Raw genomic sequence first — 19,204 nt, forward strand, 5'->3', positions numbered from 1 at the left:
TATGGTGTTGGAGTGCCTTTAGCATCCATGACAGCCTGAATTCTCAAGGAACTTGCCAAATATGAGTCTTGGATGGTGGATAATGGAATCTGATACCACTCTTTGCAAAAATCATTCCGGTTCTCACAGAGATGTCGTACCTTGTTCTCCAAAATAGTAGCTCTATGATATTCAGGTCTGGCGACTGAGGTGCCCAGGGAAGGTGCGAGACTTCATCTGCATGCTTGTCAAACCACTTGACGATTATCCCTGATCTACTGATTGACTTTAAGTTCCACTAGCAGGGCAATGCTGACTGCCACTTTTTTCACCTCTGAAATGAAAAATTAACAAAGCATATCCTTCTGTAGTGTGCCCCAATCCAAAGCACATCGGTGTGATTTCTGTCTGTCTGCTGTCTACTTCCTCTCCTACCTGCATGAGTCACTTCTGACAGGTTATGCCTACTTCAAGGAATCCAGGGGGAGGAGGAAGGGGACTCCAGCACGCAGATGATAATTGACAGCCTCAGCTGTGCATGTTTCCCTATGAGACTGTATAGAGAAGGGTGTGTCCATTCTCTCCACTCAGGTCTCCGATTACACTCAGTTCCCTGTGCAGTGTGACATCAGATTACTGGTGTGCCCTGCCTCTGGAAGCTAAGGAAAGCTGTGTAAATCTGTAGATTCTCTCTCTACTAACGTGTTTTTGTTATCAGAATTCCTACAGATGAGATAAAAACCAGTAAGCCATCTAGCCATCTTGAATTTTTTGTACCATTTCCAGTTATTATTCTTGCCATCCAGGGGTTGGACAAAAAAATGGAAACACTACATGATTTGCAGGTGTAAACGTGACGACATATTTCGCATTGAAAGCCAAAGTGATGTAACATTCTTTTGCTTCCACTGTGTGATGAGACACCTAGCTAACAGGTGGGGTGCCTCACATTCGTCATTCACTGTGTAATCTGCTAGTAATACGGAGTCATGTCAGAGCTTACTGAGTTTCAAAGAGGGCAAATTGTTGGTGCCTGCTTAGCTGTGACTGAAGTTGCCAATTTATTTGAGTTGTGAGCTACAGTCTTGTGCAAACGGTAAAGCATGGTTTTGGCGCAATCATGATTTAGTGCGGCATATCTTGGTATTCTACAGGCCCCATCATCACCTTGAAAGGTAGAGTTACTGCCAGCCACTATGTACAAATTTGGTGAACCATGTGCACCCCACAGTGCAGACATTTTTTCTCAAACAGTGCCATTTACCAAGATGAAAATGCTCCGATTCACACAGCTGGTGTCAAATTGTGGATTGACAAGCATGCGAATGAAGTCTCGCACCTTCCTGGGGTGTTGTAGTCACCAGACCTCAATATCATAGAGCCACTATGGTCAGTTTTGGAGAATAGGGTTCAGGCTTGTTTTCCACCTCCAGCATGTCTGCGAGAGCTGTAAAGATTTTTGCATGAAGAGTGGTATTAGATTCCATTATCCACCATCCAAGACTCATGATTGGCAATTCTCACAAGAATTCAGGCTGTCTTGGATGCCAAAGGCAGTCCAACACTATATTAGGTAACAATTTTGTTCTTTTACCTTGTGTTTCCAAATTTTTGTCCAACCCCTGTATATAGGAATAAAAATTACAACATAAAACTAAGCCAGAGGATTCATGTTTTTTACATATTTATATTTTCATTTTTTTACAGGAAATTTTTAGTTCTATTTAAAAATGCACAAGATTTGATTAATAGTGGAACTACGGCATCTCAGACTGTTGTGATGTTGCTTGATATGTGCGATAAAATGAGTCAAATAGAAGCTGATCTTCTGCGCTATGGACACAAGGAGTACAGAGCTGAGTTCCTTATGGACCACTCAACTATCCTCAGGTATTTCAATAACATTACATGATTAAGGCCACTTAGGCTGAAACACATAAGCAAATGTTATCTAATAATTATTGAGTTTCAATAAAATATGAGAGAATTTCCGGAGTGCTTCCATTTTGTTTTTCTGAATGTGTGATTCTGTGACAAGGCAGTTCAATTGAATTGTGGTCCAAAAGGATAGATTATTGAATTTCAGTAACTTGCGGGTAACGATGCTATATCCTATGTTACCTGTACATTGTTGAATCAAAATAAATCTCTATTTTTAAGGTAATAAATATTTTTAATGGCTACACAAGCCATCAAAGAGAATGTATAGTATTTTGAGTATATCCATCATATTCCAGCCTACTAAATAAAAAAAGTATAGTGCCATGTAAGAATGAAATATTACATATGACATTTTATATTTACCACTTGTAGGCAAACGGTGGCATTTTAGAGGCTGTAACTGTGGGATTTCTGCAGTGATTTGTATTCTACACCTTGAAAATGGAAATAAATTTCTAATGCAATTCAGGATGTGGTACTGTAATTAAGCCCACACAATCAACATAGATTCTGCAGTGATTTATTGGTGTGATGTGAATAGTCTATGTATTTCCATCAGCTGTTCATGTCTTATCAAGGCAAATGAGTCAGAATGAATGAATGAGTCGGGGGTACACTTTCCATTCCCTGTCTTCTCACTCATACCAATCCATATATATTATTAGTTAGACAAGGATATTCAACAAGCTGAAAAGCAGACCTTGACTCTCTTCAAAAACATGCTCTGGAAACTGCAAATGTTTATTGGTGAAAAAGTTTATCAGTAATAAAAACATATATAGAAGAGAACTTCTTACATTTGCTCCTTTTTGGTCTGTTAAATATTGAATTGCAAGCATTTTGTTATATCTGTTCAATAAGTGTAAAATATACTTGTTTATCCTGCCAAAAAATGTATGGCTACCCTGTGTCTTTTGCAGATACACTATATTGTCAAAGGTATTGTGACGCCTGCCTTTACATGCACATGAACTTTAATGGCACTTTAACTTTTAGACCCCATACACTCTATACAACTTTTGTTTGATTCTCTAATTCTTAGATTTACCAAAACCATGTAGTGCAAGGGCCTGCCTGATTGCATACAAATTGAAACTCTAAGCCCTTGTACACACGGTCGGAGATTCCGACTACCAAATACGTCGGAGTAATTCCGACGGATTAATTCCGGAAGAGGCCTGGAAGTGATGTTGCATACACACGGTCGGACTAAGTTGTCGGAAAATCCGATTGTACATAACGTGATGACGTTATTTCGTTAGACGGGACTACGTTCAGGCTAGTAGCCAATAGCTTTGGTCTAGGAATTTGATCTGAGCATGCGTGGCACTTTGTCCGTTGGAGTAGGCTACACATGATCGGAGTATGTCCGATAGGAGCATTTTGTCTGAAAATTTTACCGGCAAGTTGGAAAACTCGGTCCGTCGGAATATCCGACAGACGGAGTTTTCCAACTTGCCGGTAATGCAGACCACACACAGTCGGAATATCCGACAAAACGGTCCGATAGGACACATTCCGGAATCTCCGACCGTGTGTACAAGGGCTTAAGGTTTGACCTAATATTTTTATATGGTTTTGGTAAATCTAAATGAAAAATCTAAAGAAAATTGTATAGTGTGTATCCAGCTTTAGTCTGTAGGGTTCAATATTGAGTTGGCCCACCCTTTGCAGCTATAACAGCTATAACTCTCCTAGGAAGGATGTCCACGAGGTTTAGGAGTGCGTTTATGGGAATGTTTGACCATTCTTCCAGAAGCGCATTTGGGAGGTCAGGCACTGATGGATGAAAAGGCCTGGCTCACCATCTCGGCTCTAATTTATCCCAAGGGTATTCTATTGGGGTGGGGTCAGGACTCTGTGCAGGCCAGTCAAGTTCCTCCACCCCGAACTCACTTATCCATGTTCACTGCTGCGCAGTCATGTTGGAACAGAAAAGGGCAATCCCCAAACTGTTCCCACAAAGTTGGGAGCATTAAATTGTCCAAAATGACGTGGTATGCTGATGCCTTAAGGGTTCCCTTCACTGGAAGTAAGGGGCCAGACCCAACCCCTAAAAAACAACCACACACCATAATCCCCCCTCCACCAAGTGATTTGGATCAGTGCACAAAGCAGTGTCCATAAAGACATGAATGAGTGAGTTTGGGTTGGAGAAACTTGACTGGCCTGCAGAGTCCTGACCTCAACCTCATAGAACACCTTTGGAATGAATGGAGACTGCAAGCCAGGCCTTCTCGTCCAACATCAGGGCCTGACCTCCCAAATGTGCTTCTGGAAGAATGGTCAAACATTCCCATAGACACACTACTAAACCTTGTGGACAGCCTTCCCAGAAGAGTTAAAACTGTTATAGCTGCAATGGGTGGGCAAAATCAATATTGATCCCTACAGACTAAGACTGAGATGCCATTAAAGTTCATGTGCGTGTAAAGGCAGGTGTCCCAGTACTTTTGGCAATTTAGTGTATACCAAGTTGTCACAAGAACCTTAATTAGCCCTCCAAGATAGAAAAGTGGGTGTCTCTATCATGCCATGAAAAATCCTGGATGTTGTTCACATAGCCTCTGCTATACAAAGGTCTGGTGTTCTGGCAGAGCCATAGATTGTCTGAACATCACAACCACAAGCCCCTTCAACAAAACAAAAAACTGGACAGGTGGGTACTCCATGAGAGCCAAGTATTAGCCAACTTGTGTTCCTCCCTGTGGGTTTAGGATTGATAGAACAAGTAATATTTATTTTTAGACTATAGGTCTACACTAATGTGTTTTAGAGTAACTGCATTACTTAAATATTTACCTGAATTCCCAATTTAATGAGAGTGGTTGAACATTTTTTATAGTTTTTTTTCCTGCTTATTTTGGCCTCCTTATTCCAGCATTCTCGTTATTTTTGACCCACTTATTTCCATTTTTTGAAAGGATCCTTGCTAGCACAGTGGAAGATGAACAACGTAAACACAGTTTCTATTTGGATGCATATATTATGGCAGAGAAATCGATAAGCATACTAGAGCAAATACTGCACAGCATTGAAAATACTTCCCGAACCGAGGTAAAAAATGCAATTAACCTCCCTTCTGTAACAAAGATTTTTGTTTTTTATTTTGTCTTGATTTTATTTAATTTCTGTCTTAGAAGCATTTTATATCTGATTTTTAGATGTATTTGTATATGTTTGACATAGTGCTAGTGTGTTGGGCATCAGCGTCACATAGAACATTCAAAAGCAAAAGTTGAAACTCAATCTGAAGATTCTCTTAATCATACTTCTTGTTAGAACTGTCATCTATGTATCCATGCCTTATACTTTCTATGTCCACTATGTAAATGATATTTTTTTTAATTGGATGCTGGTATGACTAGTAGCGATACAAATGCAGGTTATTTCTTACTTTCAAAAGATTTATTTTATGATAGAGGCACTTACAAACATACACCAGAATATAAACAATCTGCAGCAGGGAGGGCCCGCTGACACAATGTAAGTATTGAAAACAGGAGACAGTAGTGAAAGACAAACAATATCAAAAGGGTACAGTCATCATGCCCCTCCTCAGCGAGGGGCTAAACAAATAGAGAGAAAAACAAAGGGTAACCCCCCATGGAGAGCCCACCCAATAGAACCGTAAGGGGTAGCAACCAGGAGCCCCCACCCCGACACCCCTAATAGGGAACTTGCTGTGCCAGGATGGGGGAGTATCCTCCCGGGACCCCCCCTCTCAGAGGGATAAAGAAGTTGATGGGCCGTCCACAGTGGGCACCGCAACATTAAATTGGACTGTACGGTGAACCTGTCAATTATAGCTCTGTTGAGCAAACCATAAACATAGAACGTCTAGAGGGACAGAGGAGAGAAGAGAGGAGGAGAAGAGGAGGACAGAGGGGTAAAGGGAGGTAAGCTGTGTCCTAAAAGGGTGGAAGGGTACAGTGGGAGAATGTTTAGCACTCAATGTAAGAGGGGGCGCTTTAGGGGTGAGGTCTGGTCACTAAAGTAGAGCCTGGGGCAGCAGAGAAATTCCCATGTAACGGGCCCAAGGGTCCCACACCTTTCGGAATTTAGGCGTGGTATCTGACAGAATACCTGACAGTTTTTCTTGGGACATTATCCAAGATATCTTCCTCTTAAGTGCGAGGAAGGAGGGTCTGGGTTGCTTCCAGGCGGAGGCAATCGCAATTTTGGCTCCTAATAGGATAAAATAAGTTAGTTTCTGAGTGTTACCAGGCAGCAAAGGAACAGGGGCATTGAGTAACGCAACCTCTGGAGTTCTTGGAACCCGGCAGCCTGTGACTATGTAAATCAAGTTAAAGATTTTAGTCCAGAACGATCGAAGCCTAGGGCATTCCCACCAGATGTGGATCATGGAGCCACGAAGTTGGCACCCCCTAAAACATAAGGGGTTAGCCGTGGGGTATATTTTGGCTAGCCTGGCTGGAGTGAGGTACCACCTGGTTATCAATTTGATGCTAGCCTCCATTAGTGAGGTGTTTTGGATCCCACGAAAGGATCTGGCTAGGGCCAGCTGCCAGGCTACAAGACTGCCAGAGGTCTGGAGATCAGATTCCCATGCCGTCATATAAGGGGATTTGCCCATTGGGGTAGTGAGAGCCGCATAGATTACTGAAATACCACCCCTCTGCTCCTCGATCTTACCACACCAGGCTTCATATTCAGTAAAGGGAGGAGGAAGGGGTTTGTTTTTCCAAAGCGAGTTTAAGAAGTGAGATATTTGTTGGAAGCGGAACCCCCCCCTGCGTCTGTGCAGGAAGAGCGTGTTTTGCGATAGACGGTACCCCTTATTGCTCCAAATATATTTCAGTATTTTGCTTTGCAGAGAGCAGAGGTGGTCCTTCCGGACTGGTATTGGAAGGGCTCGGAAATAGTAGAGGATTTTGGGAAGAAGGGTCATTTTTATGGAGTTAATCCGGCCAAGCCAGGAGAGTTCGTGTTTAGACCATGAGGAGAGATCAGTTTCCAGCTGTCTGTATAATTTGGGGTAATTGTGGGCATACAACATCTCCATTTTAGGTGTAAGGGAGATACCCAAGTATTGGATGGCGGTGTCACTCCATTGGAACGGAAAGGATTGTTTGAGTGAGAGAACTTGGTGGGTGGGGAGAGAAATATTCAAAGCCACAGACTTGGAGTAATTAACCCGCAAGCCTGAGACCTTGGCAAAGTCGTCTAGTACTCGGGATAAGTTGGGCAGGGTTGTGAGGGGGGAAGTAAGGAATAACAGTATGTCGTCCGCGAAGAGTCCGCATTTGTGCGTTTGACTACCGCACTGGACACCTCCAATGTCTATGTTGTGGCGGACTGCGATCGCTAGTGTTTCAATGGCTATTGCAAATATGAAGGGAGATAGGGGGCACCCTTGTCTGGTCCCCCTGGTGATGGGAATTGGAGTGGAAAGGTATCCCTGAATTCGAATTTGGGCCCTCGGCTGGGAGTATAAGGCCCGTAATAAGCCAAGGAAACGAGCCCCAAATCCCCACCTGTCAAAGAGCTGGAAGATGTACTGCCAGGAGACCGAGTCGAAAGCCTTCTGAATATCTAAGGAAAGGAGGAAGCCAGATTGTTTGGGTCCCCCTTCCCAATTAGACTGCAGAATGGAGATAATATCGATCGCCCTCCGAATTTGATCAGGTCCCTGTCTGCCAGGGATAAAACCAACTTGGTCCTTGTGGACGTAGCGTCCGATAAAGGAGGCCAGCCTATTGGCCATAACTTTCGTGAGAATTTTGAGGTCATTATTAATGAGGGAAATCGGTCTGTAGTTGCTGACATCCTCCAAGTTCTTGCCAGGTTTGGGGATGACCGTGATATACGCCGTGTTAAGGTGGGGATCCAGGGGGCTTCCATTAGCTTTATGATTACCGAGATTGGCCAGGTGGGGGGCAAGCGTGTTGGCAAAGGCTTTATAGTAAGGGATCGAAAGACCGTCGGGGCCAGGGGCGGAGCTTTTTTTAAGTTCCTTTATGACTCCCAATATCTCCTCCACCTGGAAGGGGCATTCCATGACTTGTTTGTGAACGTCCGATAAGACAGGGATAGCTTTGGGAGATGGGGGGGCTGCTGTAAAGAGAGGTGTAAAAGTTCTGAAAGGCATTCAGAACTGTGACCGGATTAGACGTGGGCGGGTGTCCTGCACTTCTGATCCGAGGGAGGGTGCTTAGCTTGGTTCTAGGGGAGAGTCTATTAGCCAGGAGTGTGCCTATTTTATCCGCCTGTGAGTAAAACTTGTGGCCAGACCACCTAACCGATTTTTCTGCTTTCGTGGTGAGGGCGAGATTAAGTTCTAAGCGAATCTTGTCAAGCAGGGAGGTGGGGGTGCGGAGGGGGTCCTTTTTGTGAAGAGCTCTGAGTTTAGAGTATTCCTCTTCTAGCTTCAGGATGGTTGATTGCCTTTCCCGTTTTATTTGAGTACCTAATTGCATGAGTTTTCCCCTAATAAACGCTTTGTGCGCCGCCCACAGGGTTTCGGGGGAGACATCAGGAATCGCATTAATAGAGAAATATTCCTGCAGTGCTTTGTCGAGATCCATAACTCATGATGGCTCTGATAGGAGAGATTCATTTACAGTGGTGTGAAAAAGTGTTTGCCCCCTTCCTCATTTCCTGTTCCTTTGTATGTTTGTCACACTTAAGTGTTTCGGAACATCAAACCAATTTAAACAATAGTCAAGGACAACACAAGTAAACACAAAATGCAATTTGTAAATGAAGGTGTTTATTATTAAAGGTGAAAAAAAATCCAAACCATCATGGCCCTGTGTGAAAAAGTGATTGCCCCCTAAACCTAATAACTGGTTGGGCCACCCTTAGCAGCAACAACTGCAACCAAGCGTTTGCGATAACGTGCAATTAGGCTTTTACAGCGTCCTGGAGGAATTTTGGCCCACTCATCTTTGCAGAATTGTCCTAATTCAGTTACATTAGAGGGTTTTCGAGCATGAACGGCCTTTTTAAGGTCATACCACAACATCTCAATAGGATTCAGGTCAGGACTTTGGCTAGGCCACTCCAAAGTCTTCATTTTGTTTTTCTTCAGCCATTCGGTGGTGGACTTGCTGGTGTGTTTAGGATCATTGTCCTGCTGCAGAACCCAAGTTCGTTTCAGCTTGAGTACACGAACAGATGGTTGGACATTCTCCTTCAGGATCTCTTGGTAGACAGCAGAATTCATAGTTCCTTTTATCACGGCAAGTCTTCCAGGTCCTGAAGCAGCAAAACAGCCCCAGACCATCACACTACCACCACCATATTTTACTGTTGGTATAATGTTCTTTTTATGAAATGCAGTGTTCCTTCTACGCCAGATATACTTGGACACACACCTTCCAAAGAGTTCCACTTTTGTCTCATCGGTCCACAGAAGGTTGTCCCAAAAGTCTTGGGGATCATCAAGATGTGTTGTGGAGAAACTGAGACGAGCTTTGATGTTCTTTTTGCTCAGCAGTGGTTTTCTCCTTGGAACTCTGCCATGCAGGCCATTTTTGCCCAGTCTTTTCCTGATGGTGGAGGCATGAACGCTGACCTTAACTGAGGCAAGTGAGGCCTGCAGTTCCTTGGACGTTGTTGTGGGGTCTTTTGTGACCTCTTGAATGAGTCTTCGCTGCGCTCTTGGGGTAATTTTGGGCGGCCGGCCACTCCTGGGAAGGTTCACCACTGTTCCATGTCTTCGCCATTTGTGGATAATGGCTCTCACTGTGGTTCGCTGGATTCCCAAAGCTTTGGAAATGGCTTTATAACCCTTTCCAGACTGATAGATCTCAATTACTTTCTTTCTCAATTGTTCCTGAATTTCTTTGGGTCTCGGCATGATGTGTAGCTTTTAAGGATCTTCTGGTGGACCTTACTGTGTCAAGCAGCTCCTATTTAAGTGATGCCTTGATTGTGAACAGGTGTGGCAATAATCAGGCCTGGGTGTGGCTAGAGAAATTGAACTCAGGTGTGGACAACCACAGTTATAGTATGTTTTAACAAGGGGGGCAATCACTTTTTCACACAGGGCCATGATGGTTTGGATTTTTTTTCACCTTTAATAATAAACACCTTCATTTACAAATTGCATTTTGTGTTTACTTGTGTTGTCCTTGACTATTGTTTAAATTGGTTTGATGTTCCGAAACACTTAAGTGTGACAAACATGCAAAGGAACAGGAAATGAGGAAGGGGGCAAACACTTTTTCACACCACTGTAACCTCCAATGCCTGGGGTGTCTCCCACTCGAACCCCCGAGGGCCGTCAAAATTACCAGCGAGTGATCCGAGATCACTGTGTCAGTGATGGAGGCTTTGAGCACCCTGGGTAGGAGCGAGGAGGGGACAAGTATGTGGTCTATCCGTGCATATGATTGGTGTGGTGCTGAGTAGTGAGTGTAGTCTCTCTTTGTGGGGTTTAATTCCCGCCAAACATCGGATAACCCATGAGCGTGAAGCAATTTGGCGATCCGCAGGCTTGCCTTCGTGGGCCTGGTTAACCGGGCATGTGAGGGGGAGGATTTATCAAGGCCTTGATCAAAGGCGACGTTGGAGTCCCCTCCGACAATAACCGTTCCCTCCAAAAGAGGCGCAAGGGTGCGCAGCAGGGATTCAAAGAATTTGGCCTGACCCGTGTTCGGGGCGTAGTAGGAGACCAAGGAATAAAGGTGGTCCCCCACAGTGCCCTTTACAAGTAAAAACCTGCCCTCCGGATCCGCCTTTTCAAAACTTTTATTGAATTTGCATGTTTTGGCAATCAAAATGGCCACCCCCTTGGTTTTGGATTCCGCGTTGGCTAAGTAGAACTGAGGGAAGTGGGCATGTAGGAACTTGGGACTATACCGGATAGGAAGGTGCGTTTCCTGAAGTAGAATTATATCTAGTTTCAGAGATTTGTAGTAATCAAGGGCTTTTCTCCATTTGATGGGGGAATTAAGGCCCTGAATGTTGTGGGTGGCTATCTTAAGCCTAGCAGCCTGTGGATCAGCCATGGTGCAGAGGGGGAGCCCAGCATCTGAAAGCGACCTCACTTACCCAGTCCATAGCGGGGTTCTCGGCAAGAGCATTGGGATCGGCGGCCCGTGGTTTTCTCCCAGAATACATTGCCGACTGGGTTAGCTCAGCCAGACCTGAGGAGAAAAAAAATAGTGTCATGTAAACATTCAACAGGAGTAGCTTACCACCTAGAGGGGAGAGAGAAGGAGAAAGGGCAAGGAAAGAAAGCGTTCCTGGGAAGAGAAAGAGGAGATCAGGGCAGGAGACACCCCCCGAAATCCCAAGAAAGAACAATGTAAACAACCGACCCATAAGGTCAGAAGTCCCGACCCTCAGGCGCCCGGGAGAGGCCGAGGGAGGGGGAGTTGCACATGTGGTCCCTCGCCAAACTGGGGACCCCTAGTCGGGTAACAACCCGATCCGTTGATTCAACATTAAATAACAATAGAAGATAAGCAGCAATAAAAAACTTAAGGCACGGCTAAACATAATGATTAGGAGACACTGGGGCTAATCAGTGAATGCTGGTCATTAAGCAAAAAGTAAGATGGTATATCCAGGGAGGGTGCTGGGGACTGCAGCCCCCTAAAGAGTCCTTCAAGCAGCCCTTAGGGCCCATTTCGAGGGGGCGCAAATAATATGAGGGGTTACGGGTAGTCCAGTAGATGGACGAAGTACTGCATAGCGTCCCGGGATATTGAAGGCGATGGGGAAGAGGGTAACACAAGTCCTAGGCAAGGGGAGGGCAAAAAAGGGTGGAGGGCCAAACTTTCAATGTTTGGGGAGAAGTCCTCCGGCCCTCTCCAGGACCTCGGACGGTCAGACACAGAATGGAGAGTCTGAAAAGGGGTCTGAATGTTGCTCAGGTGGGTGCATTATCCTTGACCTTCTTGGCTCTTCCGGAGGTCCACAACGGGGATTGTGGGCTGTTAGGAGTGGGCCGTTTGTTGGAGCTCTGGCCAGGGTTAGAAGTGTCCATATCAGCTTCTTGAGAAATGATTTTCAGCCTGGTGAGGAGCTTTTCCCCCTCGGGGAAAGTGGAGAAAGCAAAAGACTTCCCTTTGTCCGTGAACCTGACCGCAAATGGGAATGCCTTTGTATTTTATGTCTTTTTGTGACATTGCAAGCAAGAGGGGTTTCAGAGCTCTCCGTCTCTGTATGGTGGAGGGGGAGAGGTCCGCAAAGATCTGAACCTGGTGGCCCTGGTATGTGACGTGTTGCAGGGATCTGGCTCTCTTCATAACTTCTTCTTTCACCGAAAAGTGATGTGGCTTGGCCAGAACATCACGCGGAGTGCCATCCTTCCTAGGGGGGCCGAGGGTTCTATGGACCCGGTCCAGTTCAAGCTTAGGAGCTGGGATGTCAGGGATTAGCTGTGTAATGAGGTCTTGCACCGCCCTGGACACATCAGTTATTGATTCTGGAAGCCCGCAAATTCTGATGTTATATCTGCGTGACCTATTTTCGAGGTCATCGATACGGGCCATGGCTAGGTCTAATTGCTCCTGTACTGAATAAATGTGCCTGGAGTTTTGGATGGATCTGGCAATGGTATCCTCCATTTTATGTTCGATCGTTTCGATCCGGGAGCCTAGGTTAATAAAGTCAGCTTTCAATTCCCCCGTGATTTGCAAGGCAGTTTGGGAGAGGCCCCTTTCCAATAGTTCAGAGAATTTTCCAAACAGGGCATCCATGTGGGAGACTGGGTCTGAATGAGCAGCCTCATGGGAGGCCATGGCGGCCTGGGTAGCCCTGTATGTCCCCGCTGGGGAGGGGGAGAACTCCTGGAGGGTGCGTTCCAGCAGGGAGACCGTGGAGGCCGGGGATGGTGTGGCTTCCTTGGGAGGACCCCTGAGGTTGCCTGGGGTGGCGTGGAGAGGAGGAAAGTCTGTATCTGACCTGAAATCCACTGTGCCTGCGGATCTGTGGTCCTGAGATAGGAGCTGTGCTGCGGTGGCCATCTTGGATTTCTCCCACACGTCCAATGAAGCGAACAGCGGGCCCAGATTGCGTTTAGCCAGTCCACCGGTCATTCGGTAATGTGCCTCAACTCTTCGGGAGTCCGTCCCTACAGCTCGGGAAGCGGAAGGGTAGCCGTGTCGTGCGGTAGGGGTTCCGTCGTTCCGCGAGGCAGCGGAGCTTTAGATGATCGCGGCCATCTTGGAAGCCTCGCGCATGCGCACTCGCAGGTTATTTCTAATAATACAATGTACAAGTAACCTTCACAAGGTGAAATATGTTGGGATGCATTGTAAAACTTTTGGTCATTCACAGCGCTTTGCACTAGTTTCCTCAGTGCAAGAATGGGGTGCATCAAATGTGATACAAAACATGTTGAAGGAGTTGGGCAGATAGACTAAACTGATGAATTCTGTTAAATTAGAGATTCTTCAAATTTTTCTCTTTTCAAGGGGGAAACAATTGAGGGTGATTCATCTGGGATGACAATTCAGAAGATTTGGTGACAGCACACAATGAGCTTTATTTATAGACCCTTAAGAGTTAATTGGAATTTTTCTTTTCATAGATTATAAATTCTGGAGAGGTTTTTGAAAGCAATTTAAAATGGAAGTAAACCTTACTAGAACGACATTTAGTTTGGTCACACATTGTGCCTCCTAAACAATTGTCTTTTCCTTTCACCTTTTATCATCCTGTGTTGGTAACCAAATTACTTGGTTAATATCAGGGTGTGCCTTTCATAGTTGAGAGTGCAAAGCTCCTCCTCCCCAGTTGGCTGATGAAGAAAGGAGGAATAAGTATCACTCTATTTTATCCCTCCACCCAGACTAAACAAGCATTTATTTTTTACTATCAACAAAATACTTAAAGCAGTAGTAAACTCCACAATATTTATCTGCATTCCAACGATCCAACTTCCTCAAGGTCCTTTACCAGAGCCAACATCTTCTCCCAAGCTTCTTCCAGGTGACATGTCTTCGACCTTCTTGATTGGCCAGTGTGGGAGTTTGTTCATCCCGGTACTAAGGTATCATACCAAGAATATACCCTGAGCTATACATACTTTTCTCAAAGGAGACTGTGAACAGGAAGACAAGTTTAATTTATTGCAGAAGAGACGGGCTTGTCTCTTCTGCAATAAAAAGTCTGTCTGCAATTTGTTTTACATTTTAATTCTACTTTAAACAGTGCAAAAAAGGAAAAAAAAAAAACCCTATGGTTTCCTCAGGTCAGACCTTCATAGCCTATAAAACACAAAGTAAAAAAAATATCATTAAACCACTTTCTATTTTTTTCTTCTTTAACCACTTTCAGACCGGACCATTTTGCTGGTAAATGACCAGAGGTCTTTTTACAATTTGGCACTGCGCTGCTTTAACTGGTAATTGCGCGGTCATGCAATGTTGTACCCAAACAAAATTTGCGTCCTTTTCTTCCCACAAATAGAGCTTTCTTTTGATGGTATTTGATTGCCTCTGCGATTTTTATTTTTTGCGATATAAACGCAAATTTTGAAAAAAAATGATATTTTCTACTTTTTGTTATTAGAAAAATCCAATAAACTCAATTTTAGTCATACATTTAGGCCAAAATGTATTCAGCCACATGTCTTTGGTAAAAAAAAAGTCAATAATTGTATATTTATTGGTTTGCGCAAAAGTTGTCACATCTACAAACTAAGGTACGTTTTCTGGAATTTACGCAGCTTTTAGTTTACGACTGCCTATCTCATTTCTTGAGGTGCTAAAATGGCAGGGCAGTACAAAACCCCCCCAAATTACCCCATTTTGGAAAGTAGACACCCTAAGGAAATTGATAAGTGGCATGTTGAGCCCATTGAATATTTTATTTTTTTGCCTCAAGCGATTGAATAATGACAAAAAAAATTTTTTTTTTTTTTTTTACACAAAGTTGTCACTAAATGATATATTGCTCACACATGCTATGGGCATATGTGAAATGACACCCCAAAATAAATTCTGCTGCTTCTCCTGAGTACGGGGATACCACATATGTGGGACTTTTTGGGAGCCTAGCCGCGTACGGGGCCCCAAAAACCAAGCACCACCTTCAGGCTTTCTAAGGGCGTAAATTTTTGATTTCACTTCTCACTACCTATTACAGTTTTGAAGGCCATAAAATGCCAAGATGGCACAAAACCCCCACAAATGACCCCATTTTAGAAAGTAGACACCCCAAGCTATTTGCTGAGAGGCATGTTGAGTCCATGGAATATTTTATATTTTGCCACAAGTTGCGGGAAAATTACAAACTTTTTTTTTTTTTTTTTTTTTTCACAAAGTTGTCACTTAATGATATATTGCTCACGCATGCCATGGGCATATGTGAAATGACACCCCAAAATAAATTCTGCTGCTTCTCCTGAGTACGGGGATACCACATATGTGGGACTTTTTGGGAGCCTAGCCGCGTACGGGGCAGCGAAAACCAAGCACCGCCTTCAGGCTTTCTAAGGGCGTTACAGTTTTGAAGGCCATAAAATGCCAAGATGGCACAAACCCCCCCCCAAATGACCCCATTTTGGAAAGTAGACACCCCTAAATTTAGGGGTACACTAGTGAGACTAGGTAATAAATGGCGGGTGCCCTTAAACTATAAAAAAAATAACTAACCAACCAGCGTCACCTGTAACAGTTATATGGTGATCACTGGTGAAAGGGTTAACTAGGGGGAAATCAGGGGGCTTTATGCGGTAGTATATGGGGGTCCCTGGCGCTATAAAAAGCTGCGGCGAACCTAAATACCTACCTGCCTAACTAGCGTCACCTGTGACACTAATACAGTGATCAGAAAAACGATCGCTTATTAGGCTGGGTTCACACTGGAGCGATGCGGGAACGCCACGAATCCGCGGCGGGTTCCCGCATCACATGCCTCCCGGCGGCAGTTCACACTGCCCTATGCGAACTGCTGGGAGTGTCAGTGAAATGTTAATGACACCCCCAGATCAGTTCGCATATCGCAGTGCGATCTGAAAACTCGGATCGCATGGTGTGAACACCCATGCGATCCGATTCTGCTGCGGACCAAAAAAAGGGTCCCGTGCGAGTTTGCGGCGGGTGCGGCGGGTGCGACACGAATTCAGCCATACTATCTGTATGGCTGAACTCGAATCGCACAGAGATCGGATGTGATTTGCACTGCAGTGCGGTGCGAATCACATCCGTTCTCATAAACCGCTGCAATGTGAACCCAGCCTTAGTGACACTGGCGACGGGGGGTGATCACGGGGTTAAACCTTTATTGGGGGGGTTAGGGGGGTACCTTAGAACTAAAGGGGGCTAACCCTAACTGCCCTAACAGTTACTACAGTCACAAATGACACCCGCCGGGTGATCAGGGGGTTAAACCTTTATTAGGTAATAAATGGCGGGTGCCCTGAAACTATAAAAAAATAACTAACCAACCAGCGTCACCTGTAACAGTTATATGGTGATCACTGGTGAAAGGGTTAACTAGGGGGCAATCAGGGGGCTTTATGCGGTAGTATATGGGGGTCCCTGGCGCTATAAAAAGCTGCGGCGAACCTAAATACCCACCTGCCTAACTAGCGTCACCTGTGACACTAATACAGCGATCAGAAAAACTATCGCTTATTAGGCTGGGTTCACACTGGAGCGATGCGGGAACGCCATGAATCCGCGGCGGGTTCCCGCATCGCATGCCTCCCGGCGGCAGTTCACACTGCCCTATGCGAACTGCTGGGAGTGTCAGTGAAATGTTAATGACACCCCCAGATCAGTTCGCATATCGCAGTGCGATCTGCAAACTCGGATCGCATGGTGTGAACACCCATGCGATCCGATTCTGCTGCGGGCCAAAAAAAGGGTCCCGTGCGAATTTGCGGCGGGTGCGGCGGGTGCGACACGAATTCAGCCATACTATCTGTATGGCTGAACTCGAATCGCACAGAGATCGGATGTGATTTGCACTGCAGTGCGGTGCGAATCACATTCGTTCTCATAAACCGCTGCAATGTGAACCCAGCCTTAGTGACACTGGCGACGGGGGGTGATCACGGGGTTAAACCTTTATTGGGGGGGTTAGGGAGGCACATTAGAACTAAAGGGGGCTAACCCTAACTGCCCTAACAGTTACTACAGTCACAAATGACACCAATGCAAAAAAAAAAAAAAAAAGCAATTGGTGTCACTGTGACTGGGGGGGCAGGGGTAATTGGGGGGTGATCGGGGGGTAAAGGGGGGGTGTGAGTGTGCCTGGCATGTTCTACTGTATGTGGGGTGTGTTGGTGCAACTCACCGAACCTCTCTCCTCGGTGCCGGAACGAAAACTACCGACACGGAGGAGAGAATACATCACTTCCTCTCCTGTGTTTACATTACAGGAGAGGAAGTGATGTCACCGGACATTTTCATTCGCCGGGAGCGATTGCGAGGGGGTGGCCATGAATGAATGGCCGTCCCCTCGTCCGGGATCGCTCCCGAACGAATACCGACCGCCGCAGGCGGGCAGGCAAGGACGTACATGTAAGCCCTTATGCCTGCCCGTGCCATTCTGCCGACGTACATCGGCGTGCGGCGGTCGGCAAGTGGTTAAACTACATAAAAGAGTTTGTTTCTACCTTGTAAGAACCTGTTATGTGACCAATATGTAAATCACATATGAATGTATTTAATAACATGTTACTCTTCTGTCCTTGGGAGCAAAAAGGGATCCTTGAATGAAAGATTAATATTCTACCCAACAAATCTGCTGTTGCTGCCAGGGACTTTTATTTATTTTTTTCTGGATTTTTATATACACCGAACGGTCATAACACTATGACCACTGACAGGTAAAGTGATGATTATCTCATTAAAATGGCATCTGAAAGTTGGTGAGATATATTGGGCAGCAATTGAACATGTCCCTGAAGTTACTGTTGAACACAGAACAAAATGGGCAAATAAAAGGATTTGAGCAACTTTGACAAGGAATAAATTGTAATGACTAGACAACTGGGTCAGATCTCTACAAAACTACAGCTCTTGTGGGATGTTCCCAGTCTGCAATGGTCAGTACCTACCAAAAGTGGTCTAAGGAAGGAAAACCAGCAAAAGGATCAAGGGCAACCAAGGCTCATTGATGCACATGGGGAGTGAAGGCTGGTCTGTGTAGTCTGATCAAATGGAAGGGCTACTGTGGCTCAAATTGCAAAAAACAAAAAGTTATTTCTGGTTCCGATAGAAATGTATCAAAACTCTCAGTGCATCACAGTTGCATATGAGACTGCATAGCCACTGGTTGGTTAGGGTGCCCTTGCTGACCTTTGTCCACAGCCAAACGCACCTACAATGGGCATGTGAGCATCAGAACTGGACCACAGAGCAATGGAAAGATGTGGCTTGGTCTGCTGAATTCTGGAATCATTTGAGGAACAATGAGTTTGGGGTGTTGGCTTGGCTTTTAGATTCTCTAGGTCTCAATCCAATCAAGCATCAGCTGGAAAAACAAGTCCAATCCATGGAGACTGCACCTTGCAATTTACAGGACATAAAGGATCTGCTTCTGACAGCTTGGTGGCAGATACTACAGCATGCCTTAAGAGGTCTAGTTGAGTCCATGCCTCGATTAGATTTGGTGGGTAGTCATAATGTTATGCCTGATTGATGTATTTCTATAAGGAAAGGATAAAAGGTGTTTTTTGCTTATATTTATATAGGCTCTAAATGTGTGACCAGAAGAAACCACAGTCTTTTTTCTTTTTGTTAACTGATAATAGCCCTGTAACTACTAACTACTCTTGCACCCTGTTTTTTAAGGATATGTAATATTTTTATTTTATTTCGTTTTTTTGATAAATATCCAGCTCAGATCAACTATTGTTGGCTGACAAATGGTGCAGCAAATGTCGATGGGATTTTGTTCTCTCCCCATACCTATCTACGGGAATGCAATAACAGCTGAAACTGCAGGTCAGCTGCACCTGCAATTAATTCTGAATGATCTCCGCAATGTTTCAAACTGATGTCAAGGACTCTGCCCATTGGTGTCACTAAGGCTACTTTCACACTGGGGCGCTTTGCAGGCGATAAAGTGCTAAAAATAGCGTCTGCAAAGCGCCCTGAAAGAGCCACTTAGTGCATTCCAATGTGAAAGCCCTGAGGGCTTTCACACTGGAGCGGAGCACTTGCAGGACGGTCAAAAAAGTTCTGCAAGCTGCATCTTTGTAGCAGCGGTGTATTTTCCGCTCCTAAAGCGCCCCTTCCCATTGAAAACAATGGGGCAGCGCTTCAAACCCACCTGTAAAGCACCACTACAGCTCTTGTGGTGGTTTTAACCCTTTTTTTGGGCGCTAGCGGGGGTTAAAACTGCCCCG

General features: G+C 45.0%; 1 protein-coding gene across 2 annotated transcripts in view; it reads left to right on the forward strand.

The window, feature by feature from the left end:
- Positions 1-19,204, forward strand: part of CFAP46 (cilia and flagella associated protein 46) — a 328,406-nt gene that overhangs the window by 215,507 nt on the left and 93,695 nt on the right. For both annotated transcript variants that reach the window (XM_077455243.1, XM_077455242.1), the window contains 2 exons: positions 1,687-1,869; positions 4,845-4,977. In XM_077455243.1, the coding sequence (XP_077311369.1) occupies positions 1,687-1,869; positions 4,845-4,977 (316 nt within the window). The remainder of the gene's footprint in view (positions 1-1,686; positions 1,870-4,844; positions 4,978-19,204) is intronic.

Source organism: Lithobates pipiens, unplaced genomic scaffold, assembly GCF_037356315.1.
Source record: "Lithobates pipiens isolate NorthernLeopardFrog02 unplaced genomic scaffold, aLitPip1_a1.2 Scaffold_25, whole genome shotgun sequence".
NCBI classification, from domain to species: domain Eukaryota; kingdom Metazoa; phylum Chordata; class Amphibia; order Anura; family Ranidae; genus Lithobates; species Lithobates pipiens.